The sequence below is a fragment of the Neovison vison genome, chromosome 14, assembly GCF_020171115.1.
Source record: "Neovison vison isolate M4711 chromosome 14, ASM_NN_V1, whole genome shotgun sequence".
NCBI classification, from domain to species: Eukaryota; Metazoa; Chordata; class Mammalia; order Carnivora; family Mustelidae; genus Neogale; species Neogale vison.
In genome coordinates this window covers 19027367-19044531 of record NC_058104.1, presented here as the reverse complement: position 1 = coordinate 19044531, position 17165 = coordinate 19027367, and the positions used below count along the sequence as shown (strand labels likewise).

At 50.2% G+C, this 17165-nt stretch overlaps 2 protein-coding genes across 4 annotated transcripts in view; one reads left to right on the top strand and one right to left on the bottom strand.

Annotated features, from left to right (window-relative positions):
• On the top strand, positions 1–9788 carry NMRAL1 (NmrA like redox sensor 1). 2 transcript variants are annotated; one of them, XM_044233716.1, is made up of 5 exons: positions 1–117; positions 3914–4152; positions 6315–6564; positions 7631–7821; positions 9500–9788. In XM_044233716.1, exons 1-5 carry the CDS (start codon positions 78–80, stop codon positions 9677–9679), a joined length of 900 nt encoding a protein of 299 aa, XP_044089651.1. In that variant the 5' UTR covers positions 1–77; the 3' UTR covers positions 9680–9788. The 2 variants fall into 2 exon arrangements, with proteins under 2 accessions (XP_044089651.1, XP_044089652.1); XM_044233717.1 differs by lacking the exon at positions 7631–7821 and having other exon boundaries at positions 9500–9601.
• Positions 9789–13179: 3391 nt separating this feature from the next.
• The window catches only part of DNAJA3 (DnaJ heat shock protein family (Hsp40) member A3), a 30508-nt gene continuing 26522 nt past the window's right edge, over positions 13180–17165 (bottom strand). Inside the window, exons 11-12 of one of the 2 annotated variants that reach the window (XM_044233685.1) lie at positions 15104–15219; positions 13180–14421 (exon numbers count right to left, since the gene is read on the bottom strand). In XM_044233685.1, coding sequence (XP_044089620.1) covers positions 15116–15219 — 104 coding nt within the window. In that variant the 3' untranslated portion in view covers positions 13180–14421; positions 15104–15115. The remainder of the gene's footprint in view (positions 14422–15103; positions 15220–17165) is intronic. The other variant, XM_044233686.1, reaches the window with a different exon arrangement.

The window sequence follows — 17165 nt, the reverse complement described above, 5'->3', positions numbered from 1 at the left end:
GGAGGGGCCCGTGTCCCCATCGCCGACTCCACGCGTCGCCGGGCCCCCAGGCCTCTGAGGCCGCACTTCCCGCTCGCATGGGGGACAAGAAACTGGTGGTGGTGTTTGGAGCCACAGGTGAGCGAGCGCGAGCAGAACCCCGCCAGGCCTGGCAGAGGTCCCCAGGGTGGGTGGCTGGGGCCTGGAGGGAGGAGGGTCTTGCATCTCGGATTCCTGACCTGGCGGGGGCAGGACCCGGGCGCACATTCCCTTTCACGTTTTATTTTAATTTTAAATATTTTATTTATTTATTTGATGCAGAAAAAGAGCACACGCAGGGGGAGCAGTAGAGGGAGAGTGAGAGCAGGCTCACGCTGAGCAGGAAGCCCATTCTGGACATTCTGGACATGTGGGGCTCGATCCCAGGAACCCATCATGACCTGAGCTGAAGGCAAACGCTTAACCGACTGAGCCACCCAGGCGCCCCTGCCCTTTAACGTTTTTAAAAAATTAATTACTTTAACGTTTTTTAGTCCGTGGCACGTGCACATAATACGGAAACTAAATCTCCCTCCCACCTCCGTCCTGGCAACCCCATCCATCACTGTCATCAAGTGTCTAGAGTATCTAAGACACACAAAGATCTTTTTTTTTTTCCTTTCCTGTATATGTTTTTCCTGTGTATGTTTCTCCTGTATATGTTTTTAAAAACCTACAGCAGGGGAACCTGGGTGGCTCAGTGGGTTAAAGCTTCTGCCTTGGGCTCAGGTCATGATCTCAGGGTCCTGGGATGGAGCCCCCATTGGGCTCTCTGCTCCGTGGGGAGCCTGCTTCCCCCTCTCTCTCTCTGCCTGCCTCTCTGCTTACTTGTAATCTCTGTCTGTCAAATAAATAAATAAAATCTTTAAATAAATAAATAAATACCTACAACAACTTAATGTATAAAGCACAGGGCCGGGGGGGTGGCTCAGGTCATGATCCCAGGGTCTTGGGATCGAGGCCCACTTCCGGCTCCCTGCTTGGCGGGAAGCCTGCTTCTCCCTGTCCTACTCTCCCTGCTTGTGTTCTCTCTCTGTGTCTCTGTCAAATGAATAAATAAAATCTTCAAAAAGAAAAAAAGGTATAAAGCATAGACCACACAATTCACCCATTTAAACTGTGCATTTTGTTTATGTGTAGTATATTCACAGAACTCTGTGGCCATCACCACAGTCTGTTTTAGAACATTTCGTCACTCCCAGAGAAAACCTCATACCCACTAGCATTTCTCCTGACTTTCCCCAGCCCCTGACAGCCACTAGTCTATTTTCTGTAGATTTGCCCATTCTGGACCTTTCTTGTAAATGAAATCATACAGGATGTGGCCTTTTGTGTCTGGCTTCTTTCACTTGGCATCAAGGTTTTGAAGTTCATTCACATTGGGTGTTTGTTTGTTTGTTTGTTTGGGTTGGGGTGGGGAGGAGCAGCAGAGAGAGGGAGAGGCAAAATCTTAAGCAGGCACCATGCCCAGTGCAATCCTGAAAGCACTGTAATCAAGTGTCAGACACTTAACCCACCGAGCCACCCAGGCGCCTCAAGGTTCACCCACTTTGTAGCATGTGTCAGTACCCCACTCCTTTTTATAGCTGTATAATGTCCCATTTTATGGAAAGACCACGTTGTGTTGATCCCGTCATCCTTGATGGACATTGTGAATAATGCTGCCGTGAACATTCATGTACAAGTTTTCCTGTAGACGTGTTTTTAATTTGGGGGGGTACATGCTCAGACTGGAATTGCTGGATCACATGGTAACCTGTGTGTAGCCTCTTGAGAAACCACCAGACTGTTTTTCAAAGCGACGGCATTGCTTTACATTCCCACCAGGACCGTGTGAGAGTCGTTGTCATTCTGCAACTTACCTTTTCCACTCCAAGAGAGTTCGGATTCACCTGTCCCAGTCACACATACAGATCTGCCACATTGTTTTTAATCAGTTTTGCATGGATCGATCACTTATTTAACCAGATTCTTTTTTTTTTTTTTAGATTTTATTTATTTATTTGAGAGAGAGCACAAGCAGATGGGAAGGGTTGAGGGCGAAGCAGACTCCCTGCTGAGCAGAGAGCCTATTTAACCAGATTTTTATCCAAGGACATGTCATTTGTCTACAAATTTCCACTATTGTGGGGCGCCTGGGTGGCTCAGTGGGTTAAGACCTCTGCCTTCGGCTCAGGTCATGACCTCAGGGTCCTGGGATCGAGTCCCACATTGGGCTCTCTGCTCAGCAGGGAGCTTGCTTCCTCCTCTCTCTCTGCCTGCCTCTCTGCCTACCTATGATCTCTCTGTCAAATAAATAAAAAATAAAATAAAATAAATTTTTTTAATTAGAAATTTTTTTTAAATTCCACTATTACAAATAGTGCTGCAGCCTCTTTCCTTATATGTAACTTATGCTTTTTTATTCCTTTTGATGATTTTACTTTTTGTCATTTTCTCAGTCATTTAAAAATCTTATTTAAAGGTTTATTTTTTAATTTTAAGTCATCTCTACACCCAAAGTGGGGCTCAAAGTCATGACCCTGAGATCAAGAGTCTCATGCTCTTTTGACTGGGCCAGCCTGGTGCCCCTCAGTCTTTAAAAAAAAAAAAGAAGAAGAAGAAGAAGAAGGTTAATACTGTATTTCTTAAGGTAAGGATGGGTACATGGGTATTCACATCCCTTTATGTATGCGCTAAATATTATAATACATTTTATGTCTTTATTTTGCACAAGTATACTCTACTCCTGACGTGGGTCTTGAACTCATGTGGACTCTGAGGTTGCATGTTCTACCTCCCAAGCAGCCAGCTGCCCCATAATATATTTTAAACATTTGATATAAGGTGTGATGCCTGCTAAAACATGGAGGAACTTTGAAAACAGTATGCTAAGTGAGAGAAGGCAGCCACAGCAGACTATATATTAAATGACCTCATTTGTGTGAAACGTCCAGAACAGGCAGATGAACAGAGACAAAGTAGGTGAGTGGTTGCCGGGGCTGAAACAGAGGGTGATAGGAAGTGCGTGCTGATGGGCATGGGTTTTCTCGGGGGGTGGGAGGAATGAAATATTCTAAAGTTGACTGGATGATGGTTGCATGCTCTGAGTGTGTGTGTGTGTGTGTGTGTGTGTGTGTGTGTATATATAAAACAGGGGCACCTGGGTGGCTCAGTGGGTTAAAAGCCTCTGCTTTCGGCTCAGGTCATGATCCCAGAGTCCTGGGATCCAGCCCCGCATTGGGCTCTCTGCTCGGCAGGGAGCCTGCTTCCTCCTCTGTCTCTGCCTGCCTCTCTGCCTACTTGTGATCTCTGTCTGTCAAATAAATAAATAAAATATTTTAAAGACAAAACAAAAAACCACTGCACTGTATGCTTTATGTATTTATTTATTTATTTTTAAAGAATTTTTTTTATTTATTTGACAGAGTTCACAAGTAGGCAGAGAGTCAGGCAAGGGTGGGGGGGAAGCAGTCTCCCTGCAGAGCAGAGAGCCCGATGCGAGACTTGATCCCAGGACCCTGAGATCATGACCTGAGCTGAAGGCAGAGGCTTTAACCCACTGAGCCACCCAGGCGCCCCTTTTTGTATTTATTTAACCTGAAGCAGTCTTACTGGTGAAATTCGAGGCAAACATGACGTGTGCACAGTGGGAGAAGTCTCAGCTGCCTGATATAAGTATTTACTTTGGGTAAAATCAGCTGGTATATGGATTTTCCAAAATACTTTAAAAAATATATATAAATGATGTACCCCTTCAAGGTGAGTGGATTGTCTCAAAGCTGTTATTTTTTAAATGACGTAAGGCATTCAGTGAGGCTCACAGTTGAAAAGTGGGTGTGTGGCTGGTGTGGAGCGTTCCCACTAGGGCTTCCTCTCCGCAGGACCCCCAGGCAGGTCCTCTGACTCTTCACAGGTGCTCAGGGAGGCTCCGTGGCCCGGACGCTGCTGGAAGATGGGACATTCAGGGTTCGAGTGGTGACGCGGGACCCTAGGCAGAAGGCGGCAAAGGAGCTGAGGCTGCAGGGTGCAGAGGTGGTACAGGGAGACCAGGATGACGCAGCCAGCATGGAGCTGGCCCTGACTGGGGCCCACGCTGCCTTCATTGTGACCAACTACTGGGAAAACTGCAGCCAGGAGCAGGAGGTCAAGCAGGTGAGGGCAGGTGGCAGGATGTGGGGAGGCTGAGCAGTGCAGCTGACAAGGAGCTCCCTGGGAGGCAGCTCCAGCTTGCTAGAGAGGAGCTGACTCAACCTGTGACAACGGTCCGCTGCAGGCCTTGTCCCTCCTCTTCCATGCAGTCCTCTAGGATTTGAATGAGCGCAAGAAGCTGCTGCTTCCTCTTGCAGTGACTTTTGTTTAGATGTCATTGAGGCACCAGAGTTTGGCACTTCAAAGTGTATAATTCAGTGTTTATTCTCAAGGCTGTACAGCCATCACCACCACCTAATTCCAGAATCACCTTGAAAAGAAACCCGTACCTATTAGCAGTGACTCCCTGCCCCCCCCACCCTGCCCCCCAGCTCCAGGCAACTGATAATTTGCTTTGTCATCCATTAACTTTTCACACTTTCTAAAAAACCAACTCTGTTGACCCATCATTTTCTGATAATAAGATGCACATATTTTCATTGTCCTATTGGATAAAATCAATATAAATATACTCACATCAATCTAATCAGAACACATCTCCATCAGCCCGGAAGGTCCCCGTGTCCCCTTTGAAGTATTGTACTGGTTCATTCTGTTTTCCACGCACATTCTCTCTAGTTAGTTGGTTATTAAGGCCAGGTGGCAGCGGGAGGGATAGGAGACAGAGGAGGTGATACGTGGCCATCATTCTGTCCCACTGAAGGTGGGGACACTTGCACACAGCCTGTCACACACAGGTACTCATGGATCTATGGAATGTAGTGGCAGAGGAGAGGCCCCAACTGTCAGCCCTCCATCGTCCACAGCCCTGCTTTGGACATGGACCTTCCCTGCCCTGGGCTTTGTTAGAAAAAAGGGCTTTTTTTTTTTTTTTTTGAGATAAAGGAAGATTGGACTGGATCATTGGTCTCCAAACTTGTTTTTAGCCTTGACATTGTCTTTGAATACATCTTAGATGGAAGCGCATCCCACAGAGTGGAGAAGACAGCTTTTCTGATGGATGGCAATCTTGGCTCATTATCCCAAAAGCCTGTGTTCATGTCCCATGGCCGTCATTACACACTGAGTGGCTTAAAACAACAGGAACTGGCTCTTTCCAGTCTGGGGCCCAGAAGTCCACAATTAAGGAGGCTTCAGAAGGAGGCTCTAGGGGCACCTGGGTGGCTCAGGTCATGATCCCAGAGTCCTGGGATCGAGCCCCGCATCGGGCTTTCTGCTCGGCAGGGAGCCTGCTTCCTCCTCTCTCTCTGCCTGCCTCTCTGCCTACTTGTGATCTCTGTCTGTCAAATGAATAAATAAAATATTTTTAAAAAATTAGAAATATATTAAGAAAAAAAAAAAGGAGGCAGCTCTAAGGACAATTCCACTCCTTCCCTCTTGCAGTGTCTGGTGGCTGTTGGCTCTCCTTGTGGCCACATCCTCCCAGCCTCCGCCTTCATGTGACCTTCTCCTCTCTGTGCCTCCTCTTCAGTCTTTTATAGGGACCCTTGTCTTCAGATTGAGGACCCACCTGGGATGATCTCAAGTTCCTTAATTATATCTGCAGATCTCATTTCCCAAATAAGGTCACAGTCACAGGTTCTGGGGGTTAGGATGTACACATATCTTTTTAGAGGCCATTCAAGCCCCATGCATCCTTATCTGGCAGGCACTGTGGCCGTCCCCGTGTAACTGCTGCCAGAAGGTTAGGTCCCTGGTCCAGGATCTCACAGCAAGTGTGTTGCAGAGCCAGTGTGACCCCCTACCAATGTGTGTGCTTCATCTCTGAGCTGTGCCACCTCCCTGTAGGCCTGCTAGGGCCCTGCAAGGATGGCGGCTTTGCAGGCAGAGATGGGAGGGCTCTGTGCAGCCCTCTCCCAGGCAGCAGACCTACTCCAACTTGTCACAGTGCACATGGGTGGGCCGCCATTGAGCATGTTGGAAAGTACAACCCCCCGGGTGACCTAGAGAAGTGACAATAAGATAGAAGGCTCACAGTAGTGTGTGAGAGGGCGCGGCACCACGTGTGAGCATCATTCCAGAAGAGGGAGCCTTACCTAAGGGTGAAGTGGTGTCGGCCTCTTAACATCAGGCACAGCGGCACCGGGGGGGTGGGAGAGCCAGGTCTCTGATTGGGGACACACATCCTCCCTCTTCAGCTTTGTGGTTTCTCCTTTCCTCTCTAGGGGAAGCTGCTGGCTGATCTGGCCAAGCGCCTGGGCCTTCACTACGTGGTCTACAGCGGCCTGGAGAACATCAAGAGGCTGACGGCCGGGAGACTGGCAGCAGGCCACTTTGATGGCAAGGGGGAAGTGGAGGAATATTTCCGGGACATCGGAGTCCCTATGACCAGTGTACGGCTGTCTTGCTATTTTGAGAACCTCCTCTCCTACTTCCTGCCCCAGAAAACCCCTGATGGAAAGAGCTACTTGCTGAGTGAGTGCTTTTCCTCTTTCCTCGAGCGTCTGTTCTCACCGAGGGAAGCTGTGGGTATTGTAGAAAACAGGCTTGTCCTCAGACGGTTCTGGGTCCAAGCCTGGGTTCTCCCATGTTAGGCCCGTGACTTTGAACAAAGTAACTTCACTGGGCCTCTGCTTCCTGATCTGTGAAATGGGCGTAATAGTACGACTTTTGCAAGGGTGATGAGGAAATCTGCCGGGAGGCAGTGATGCGATGCTTCGTCTGTTACAGAGACGAGCATACCTGTTACTTCTCCTTCAGGAGTAAAGAGAGGATTTGGAAGATCAGGACCAGTAGTAGGTTTCACAAAGTAGGAAAGCACTTTCTTCTCAATCTGTAAATGGGCTGCCTAGAGCCTTTGACGGCTCGTGTCCTGTGGCTGGCCAGCATCCTCAGCCGGCCACCCCTCCCCCATGCGAGGACAGCAGGGTCAGGCGGTCTGGGCCTAGTGTTGGCTTGCTGGCATTGTCCTTTTAGTCTGCCGAGCCGGCCGGGGATACTGCTCATGTTCCATCCCTGGCTGAGCTCAGTGAACGAGGTCTCTGGCTAACCTGAATGAGCAGCTGCGGAGGCCCCTTCTCGTGGGTGAGGAATGTGGCAGGACCCACCAGAACACCTTGGCAGGTCAAGTCACCCACTAGTTCCACCCATTTAGGGAGCACCTGCCACGTGCAGCTCTGGGTCAAGGCCTCAGCACTCCGGCATTCCTGTTAGTGGAGTTGGCTTTCCACGTCAGGAATTCCAGAGGCCACAGAGTGCATTGGGGCCAGCAGCTTGGGAGGAGCCCCTTCATTTCCTTCCCGTTCCTGTCTTGGCCCCAAGAGGGTGGGCAGACCTGGCGTTCGCCCCGCTCTAAATGGAGCGACCGGAGCTCAGGGCGTAAATAGGGGCCACGGTGGCAGAGCTCGGATCGCATCCCGTTTCCTGACTGAACCCCACTGCTGCTGCTCATATACCCCAGACACCAGGACTGCTGACCTGTGCACGTGTCCTGGCGGTGTGCTGGCGGGACACCCCCCTCCTCCCTCCCTTCCCCTCCCAGGCTTGCCCATGGGTGATGTGCCCATGGATGGCATTTCTGTGACCGACCTGGGTCCCGTGGTGCTCAGCCTGCTGAAGAAGCCGGAAGAGTACATTGGCCGGAACATTGGGCTCAGTACGTGCAAGCACACAGCCGCAGAATACGCCGCCCTGCTCTCCAAGCACACTGGGAAGGCCGTGCGTGATGCCAAGGTGGGCTTCCTCGGCCCAGGGCCCAGGATGGGTACCGTCCCAGCTCCCACCAGGGGCTCTGGCAGCCCCCTTCTGGTCATTGTGACCCCCCAGTGGGGGCTTTATGGGTGGTCGGGAAGCAGTATGTGGGGCTGCCCCGTCACTGTGGGCAGATGATGACTTCACCACTGTGAACATTTATCATGACCCCAGTGTGGCTGCTGAGAGAGATTTCCGGCTTAGGCAGTAGACCAACTAGTGAGGAAGGTTTCCAGGAAGAGGGGATACTGGGGTCCAAGGTGAGGCGTGAACACACAGGGGTGCTGGGCTTCTCTGGGGTGTGACTTGAGGGAGGAAAGGGGTAGGAGACCAGAGAGATGGGCCCCAACCAGCTCCTGAACTCTGGCTGGGTGGGCAGGAGCCCTCTGGCCCCCTCTCTCCCCGCTGACCTTCAGTCTTCCTGTTCAGACACTTGGGTGCCTTGTTTCTTATTTGGCCTTCCCATTATGGTAGTGAGACTGACATTAAAGCAAATCTGGGAAACTCCCAAGTCATTGAAAGACAAAAATCACCCACGGAGCTGCAGATTCATGCAGAGCAATGATGGGGAGGCCACGGCAGGGTGTTTCCCGTGGGTCAGACCCCCTAGACTCGAATCCTGCTCCCAGCCCTTAACACCCACCAGTATGTGACCTTGGGGCACAGTCCCTGACCCTCTCTGCCTCAGTATTCTCACCTATAAAATGGGTGTATGAATAGTATCACCTTCCCTGGTTGTTCGGATTGAAAGAGTAGCCAATGTAAGTGCTTCCTTAGTGCCCTAAGTGGCCACGCATTACATCTAAACACAGAAGGGACTGAGGCAGCTGTGGAGGATTTCAGGAGCTGAGTTTAGATTCAGTTTGGTCAGGAAGGGGTAACAGCTTTGGTTTTTGAGCAAGGAAGTGATGTTTGCAGAGTTCTGGTTTGGAAAGGGCTGAGAAGTTTCCATCTCATGATCTCAAAAGAACTCAAAAGGAGGGGCGCCTGGGTGGCTCAGTGGGTTAAGCCTCTGCCTTCAGCTCAGGTCATGATCTCAGGATCCTGGGATCAAGCCCCGCATTGGGCAGCCTGCTTCCCTTCTCTCTCTGCCTGCTTCTCTGCCTACTTGTGATCTCTGTCAAATACATAAATAACATCTTAAAAAAAAAAAACTCAAAAGGATTTATGACTTTTTTTTAAAGTAATTTCTACACTCAACATGGGGCTTGAACTCATGACCCCAACATCAAGGGTTGTACACTCTTCTGACTGAACCTGCTAGGCAGCCCTTGAAAGAACAGGATTTGGGGCACCGGGGTGGCTCAGTCGTTAGGCGTCTGCCTTCAGCTCAGGTCATGTTCCCAGGGTACCTGGATCAAGCCCCGCATCAGGCTCCCTGCTCAGCAGGAAGCCTGCTTCTTTCTCTTCCACTCCCTCCTGCTTGTGTTCCCTCTCTTGCTGTGTCTCTATCAAATAAATAAATAAAATCTTAAAAAAAAAAAAAAAAAAGGAAAGAACAGGATTTAAGTTAACTTAAAACAGTGGTTTTTGAACTTTAACCTTTTTAGTAGAAGGGTTTTCAGATGAACTTATTGGAAAGAATTTGGGTTGGGACTGGGTTGCCCACAGCCAGAATGCCAGAGATACTGACAGGCCCAACAGACTCCTCTGTTTCTAGGTGACCCCGGAGGACTATGAGAAGTATGGATTCCTTGGTGCCCGGGACCTGGCCAACATGTTCCGTTTCTATGCTCTGAAACCTGACCGTGACATTGAACTGACCCTGAGGCTCAACCCCAAGGCCAGGACGCTGGACCAGTGGCTGGAGCAGCACAAAGGAGACTTTGCTGGGCTCTGACCCTGCCACCTCTCAGCCCCGTCTCAGGGAATGGGGAGGTGCAGTCACAGTGACCCGTTCTTGTGTTACATAAAAAATTATTTTTTGAATAAAGGCCATTGTTCTCACAGCTGGGTTCCAAAAGAAGAGAGCTTTGTTTCAGGGACCGGGGTTGGGGTGCAGCTGCTGGGGCATGAAAATTCCAACAGGAAGCATCAAGTGGCGGGGACCCAGCGCCCCTCCCGTGTTGGGTCTGGAGGGCTGAAGACACAGGACGTAAATGCAGATGTAAGTTTCGTCCAGCGGGTGGGAGACGGCACTGTGACCACAGCCCAGAGAAGCAGCTCTGACCGCTGCTTGGACTACACTGGATGGTGCAGAGTCCGGGCACAGGGGTCCTCCTCAGGCCAGGCAGAAGCGCTGCCTGGTGATAGCCCGGCAAACGCAGCCTTCATGTCCAGAGAGCTAGAGAGGCCAACTGCACATTTGTTCTTGGAGCTCAAAGGCATCACCTTCTGGGATGGGATGTATCCCCAGCTGTGGCAGCCCCTGAGATCTGGATGATCTTCAGAACATCAGGGCATAACATCGGGAGGGCAGTGGCAGACGAGCAGAGGTCGCCATGATTGCACACCGCTGAGAACAGGTGACGTGCTGCTTAGAGCGAAGGCTGGAGGCAAAGCCAAGGAACTGACAGCAAGGTCTCACTGGTGGTGTCTGCACCAGCTTGTGATGGCAGGGCTGGTTCCACTTCTCCCGCTCACTTCCGAGAAGAGGAAGGTCAACGCCCAGAAAACACAGGTCATGTACCTGAGGTCCCATGGTGGGCCTGCTTTTCCTCTACAGATTTGCATAACTTCCCTCCTACCCAACCCTCTATACCCGCAGTCCTACCATACACATTCAATCCATTAACTGATTATTTGAGAAAACACTTGACAACCTAAATACAACGTGAACCAAAAAGGTTATGCTCTCTGCCCTGAGGAGCTTAGGTTGGTGGGAGAGCCAGATACAAATATGCACAAATAGTTATAGACTGACACAAGGCTGCAGAGAAGAGGGGCAGAGATAATCATGTGGGGGGGGGCAAAACCAAGAGCTACATGCTTACCTGAGTCCCCCATGTGCCCCCTGTTTTAGTCACATTTAAGTGTATAGTTCAGTGGATTATATTCAGTTGTGTGGCCCTTACCACCATCCATCTCCAGAACTTTCTCACCTTCCCAAACTCTGTTCCTATTAAATACTAACTTCCCATTCTCTTCCCCACTCCACCTCAGCACATGAGCCATTCTACCTTGCATCTATAAGCTTGACCCCTAAGTACCTTATATAAAGAGCTGCTAACATTTTTTTTTAAAGATTTTATTTATTTATTTGACACAGAGAGAGATCACAAGTAGGCAGAGAGGCAGGCAGAGAGAGAGAGAGGGAAGCAGGCTCCCCGCCGAGCAGAGAGCCTGATGTGGGGCTCGATCCCAGGACCCCGGGATCATGACCCGAGCCAAAAGCAGAGGCTTTAACCCACTGAGCCACGCAGGTGCCCAAAGAGCAGCTAACATTTTAAAATGAGACAGCTTTCCTAGTGTTACTGATAACAGCCTAAGGCTGGAAATAACCCAAATGCCTACCAGGGAATGATTGGAAAACAAACGTGATCTATTCACAGAATGGAATTTACTCAACCATAAAAAGGAATACTGATTCATGCTATAAGAATGAACCTTGACACATTATAGTAAGTGAAACCAGAAGGAACCAGAAGAGGTCACTATTGTATGATCCTGTTTACATGAAATGTGCCAAACAGGCGGATCATAGAGGCAGGAAGTAGATTCGTGCCTGCCAGGGTCTGGGGGACTTCGGGAAATGGGGAGTAACTGCTGCTGATGGACATGGGATTTCTCTTCGGGGTGATGTAATTTCTAAAACTGTGATAGTTGCACAACATTGAACTAAAATCCACTAAACTGTATACTTTCAATGGCTGAATTGTAGAGCACAGGTAGTCCCCAAAATGAAGTAACTAAAATCACCACATCAAAGTCGGGATGCCCAGCTTCTCTCCCAAAGCCCCAAACGATCTGGAAGCACCGGTCTGAACTCCAGTGGCGCCCTCTTGGGTAGAGCTGATGTCTCCTTCCAACAGCACAGCCGGTGTCCACTGCTCCCTGTGGTCTCTGGGCACTGGGAAAGCAGGTTGGGACCCAGTCACTATAAGCTGCTGCCTGGCTCATCACTCCAAATGGACCTAACTTCCAGTGGAAAGGTATGGGCCACCCGGCTGACTCAGTCGGTAGTGTGTGAGACTCTCGATCTTGGGGGTGTAAGCTCAGGCCCCACCATGGGTGCAGAGATTACTTAAGCATAAGATCTCTGGGGCGCCTGGGTGGCTCAGTCAGTTAAGTGTCTGCCTTTGGCTCAGGTCATGATCTCCAGGTTCTGGGATTGAGTCCCACATCAGGCTTCCTGCTCAGCCAGGAGTCTGCTTCTCCCTCTGCCCAACCCCCACTCATACTGGATCACTCACACTCCCTCTCTCAGATAAATAAATATTTTAAAAATAAAAAATTTTTAAAAAATACTTTAAAAATACAGGTTTCCCAGTGCTAAAACACCCTTTCTGCAAGGGCTGTAAGTGTCTACATAATTCAGTGACAGACCCCAGTGCACAGAAGGGCAGCATGAGGACGGGGCAGTTTCTGGACACCTGGGTAACCAAGAAGCTTGCGGGACTGGACAGAACTGTCGTCTTTGAGGAGGCGCTTCCATGAAAGAGAAGCAAGCATTCAAGTCCACCCAACCCCAGCAGAGGCGTGCTGGTGGGTCGGGGCCAGGCTCCAGTGCCCAGGTCAGACTCAGCCACACATGACTGCATGCTCCCTCCCCACCTACTTCTCCACTCCTCTCCTGTGCCCACCAGCTCTTCCCAACCTCTTCACCCAGCCCAGCAAGGGCTCCCATGCTCAGCCCAGAACCATGAGATGGGTCTGAGCTCTGTCTGTGCTCAGGGCCACTCTGGCTGTGCCAGGCATTGGGGATTTTCTGAGCCTCAGCTGGAAGCCCCAACTAATCAAACTACAATGAGCAAAAAATGTAATGCAAAAAATAAATTAAATAAATAAATAATCAACGTTCCTCAGAAAATAACAGGGGGGAAAATCTAGTGAGGGAGGCAGTGACATGCACATCTTCTCGTGGGCTCCCAAAGAAAAAGTTACACTGAATTTCAGAACATTCACTCCAATCAGCCCACTGTCCCATGGCGAGCTCCCTGCTCTGGGATCTTGGCTGGAGGGTCAGTGCTTGTCAGAGCACCACCAAGCCACCAGTGTGCAGGTGCTGCTGGGCTGGTGGGACTCCATGAACGAGGCCAGCTAACTCTCCAGCCAGCCCCAAAAAGGCCAGCGGTGATATGGGACAGTCCTGACTGCAGATGGCATTCCAGCTACCCCACAGCTAAGTCCCCTGCAGAAAGCAGTCTGAACTCTGAAATTTCAAAGAACAAAGGACCACAATTTATGCTTTAAATATCTTTTGGCAGTAATCTTATTTACATTGATACAGAATCATTTTACATTCTTAGATCAGACAGTAATAGATACTTTATTTTAGTAAATTATGAAGGAAAACAAAAAGGAAACTATTCATAAGTTTTCTCCATTAGCCTGTCTTACCACAGTAGGAGGATCTGGAAACACATGGAGCCCGCATATCCTACAAGCCGAGGCTGGGGAACAGTGTGTTTTGCTCTGGATGGACGGTGAAACCTTCAATTGCTCAGACTGTGCTTTCCTTTTCTGAACAAACATTTCTACAGAAGATGATGACTCTCAGCATTGAATAATTTACACATACTTCTGAAAACAGATGTCAACAGTGTGAGTGGTGAGATTCAAGCCCCTGGGAACCAGAGGGTCCAGGGCTCTGGGGTAACAGGCCATTAGCCTGCTGGGCCCAGGCTGCAGCTGTGACCACCTTTGGTCCAGCAGAAGGGCAGGAGCCCCACTCAACACCTGACTTAGAACAACAAAACTCAACAGTTGGGGATGGAAGGCCACCCCACATGGGATGGAAGGAAGGACTCTCCGTCCTAATAAAGATCACAGCCCACATGGTCAGGAATGGCATGTCCAGGGATGCCCTTGGTATGTGCCTCCGCAGGCCCCAAAGTGCCCACATTCCAGCTGCTTGGGATCTTTGGGAATTAAAACTCACTCCAGGAAGAGAATAGGACGTCCCTGCTGAAGAGTGGATGATGTACGTGGTGGGGAATGCAGGCCCCAGGTTCCTCAGAAAGACAACCTGGTAGAAAAGACTCATTCCAGAACCTCCCGGAGGTTTGCTGAGAGGGAAATTAATCACTTCATGACTCGGTGCAGCTTAAGGCTTCATTTTTAAGCTGTAAGCATGGCCTTTAATTCTTTAACTAATATCTCCACATTTGATTCCAAATTAGAGTTTTAGCTCTGCAAGAAGTGTCCAGTTGTTTTATTCTGCCTGAGCCAGAAGAGGCCACGTCACCTACCCATGGACAGGGAAGTTCTACCATCCCTTATGTGTGCCACACCTTACTGCTCACAGGTTGTCCCCTGTGACCGTTCCATGGAGACGTGTGTTGTCACATGATTTTGCTGCTGCCAAGGCGGCCCAGGGTCTCTGCAGGCAGGGGCTCAGTGCTGTTGTTCTGGAATCCTTCCGGTGCCCTGGCCATGAGGAGGGGCAGCCGCTCCCAGCCTAGTTTCCAGTGGACCGTTTTCCTAAGCCAAAACACAAATGGTTACGTTTCACCAGCATCCCAGGAGGATGACACCCTGTGGGAGGGCTTCTGTCATCCTTGGGAGGGAGCTGCACCAGGAGTTCCAGCCACCAGGGACCAGAACAAGTAAAAAGTGAGTCCTGAGACATCACAGTGAGCAAGCGTGACTCCTGGCAGCCCCCTGAGGTTTACGTGGCCCTGAGCCTCCCAGGCAGGATGGGCGCTGAGTCAGGAGGCTGGGGAGATCTGAGTTCTAGGCCTGGCTCTGCTGTGACTCACCCCCTGTGACCGTGGGTAGCCTGGTTCCCACTACTGTGGGACACAGGCCCCCAGAAGCTGGTGGAAGGAGGGCTGTGAGGCAGCCCCCGGTACAACCTCTCCAGGAAGTGGACATGGCAGAGGCCGACTGGGGTGGTCTGGTTCAGCCTGGTGCTGCTGGCTGAGGCTGCCTCCTAGCCCTGATGCCGGCATCTGCACAGACTGGGAGGCCTGCTTCTGATGAGTGCCAGATACACTATTTTAATATATGTGCTGCCGAAGCGAGCACAACACCACAGATACACTAAATCAGCACCTCTTCCAAGGCTGGGAGTGGGGGCAGGGTATGACACTGGTTAAAGCGAGGGAAAACAAGGATTAGTTCACAGGGAAACAAAGGGGAAGAAACCTCAGGGTTTTCCTACCTCGGCTGGGTATCAGTAGGTAAACATTTTCTTAAGTTTGGAAAGGAATCCCTCCTTGTCCTCCCCAGCCTCAGGCCTAGCCTTGCCTCCTGTGGAGCTATCCATGGTCCTGCCACCTGGGCACAAACAGCAGAAAGAACTGGGGTCAAGGGCGCCACTTCCAGGAGTCCCATCCCTGGCCCCGTCTACCCACACCTGACCACCCAGTGGCTAGGCACTCAAGAAGCCACCAACCATCATCTTGAGAGGGGAGGGGACCACTGCCCTGGCCAGGGCAGCCTCGCCTGTCAGATGACTAAAGCAAACCGGCCACCTGGTGCTTCAGTGTATCCCAACTGCTCCTCAGTCACTGGCCCACAACAGGGAAACAAGACACAGAGAGGGACAATGACCAGCTATCTTCATTGTAACAACTGTCACAACTGCCAAGTGCCACGCCTTCCAGGCCAGGACACACAGATTTCTCAGAAGCTCATTTAATCCTTTACAAGAAAATTCCACAGATTAAAAAAAATTAAAAACACAAAACATGAATACACAGAGAGATTAGGCAGTTTGCTCAAGGTCACAGAGCTGGTGGGTGGGAGAGAGAACGGAGTTCAAACCCAAGCAGTCAGGTCCAGGACCCAGCTCTTAAACCTTGCCAATGACCCTTGAAAGGTGAAGAACACATGCCACTACCAACTGACCAGTTTCCACGCTCCATACATGTGCATCTAATGTCTCCAGGACACTCAGGGAGGGGACTTGATGCCTCGTGGAATCCCACATGTGCAGTTCTTTTGACCTGTAACGATGGCAGTGGGGGACCCTGTATGTCACGGGGAAAACTCCCTATCAAAAGCATGTAAGCCAGGGGCACCTGGGTGGCTCAGTGGGTTAAAGCCTCTGCCTTCAGCTCAGGTCACGGTCCCGGGATCTTGGGATCAAGCCCCACATCGGGGGCTCTGCTCAGCGGGAAGCCTGCTTCTTCTCTCTCTCTGCCTACTTCATCTCTGTTGTCAAGTAAATAATTTTAAAAACCTTTAAAAAATAAATAAATTAATTTTAAAAAATAAAAATAAAAGCATCTAAGCCAGATTCTCCAGACAAGGGGAAGCTGCTCTGCTCCTTCTCCAGAGCCCAGGCAGAGGCTACAGAGATCAAGGCTACTGCATAAGCTCGTCCTTTTCAAGATCGGCCAGCCAGTAGGCAGGTAGGGTGTGAGTCTGCCATGAGCTAGATGATGCACTGGACAGCATTTTAAACTGCAGGGCACATCACTGATGTGCTAGGACGGATATGCTAAGTACACTGCGTGGCACAGGAAGAAATGGTCTTGGTCCCCAAGGTCTCAGTCAGGTTACCAGGCCCCAAGCAGGGGTGGGTAAAGTCGTCCTAGGGTTCGCACCTCTGGGTAGTCCCATGCACCTGGCATGCTCCCAGAGTGCAGAAAGAGAGCAGTGGCCCCAAACAAGGATGTGCTAACCAAGGTCTGAGCGATCACCAAAGCCAAGGTGGCCGGGATTCCCAGAGTTCCCCCGCGGAGGACCTGGGCACTGAACAATCACCACAGCAGAGGTGCCACTGCCACAGATGACAAGGCCACGTGTGCCTTCCCATAATCCCGCATGTCCCCATTCTTATATAAAGGCAAAGACCCTGCTAACACAAAGCAACACACAACTCAGAAATTTCCCATCACTCCTGGGTCTCCTCAGACACATGAGAGCAAGACTACTGAATTTCGTAGTGTTCTTGTTATGAGGATGACAAATCTTTGTGTGTGGGCACGTGTCGCTATGAGTTAGAGCTGGCAGAGCTTTTATTATGTGCCAAGTACCATGTTACACACTTTCCCTACTTGATCTCATTTGATCATATAAAGACCCCATGAAATAGGTGCTGTTATCGTTCCCAAAAGGGAAAGTGATTTCCTAATCATTTTTTCCAATTTCCAGCCAATAACAGCAAATAACAGGGCCATGCGTCAGCGGACATCAGAACCCAGACTGTTAGCTACCAGTCATGACAGCACACAGAAACACTCGGATTGCTGTCATCCTCTTCCCCCAACTCTGCT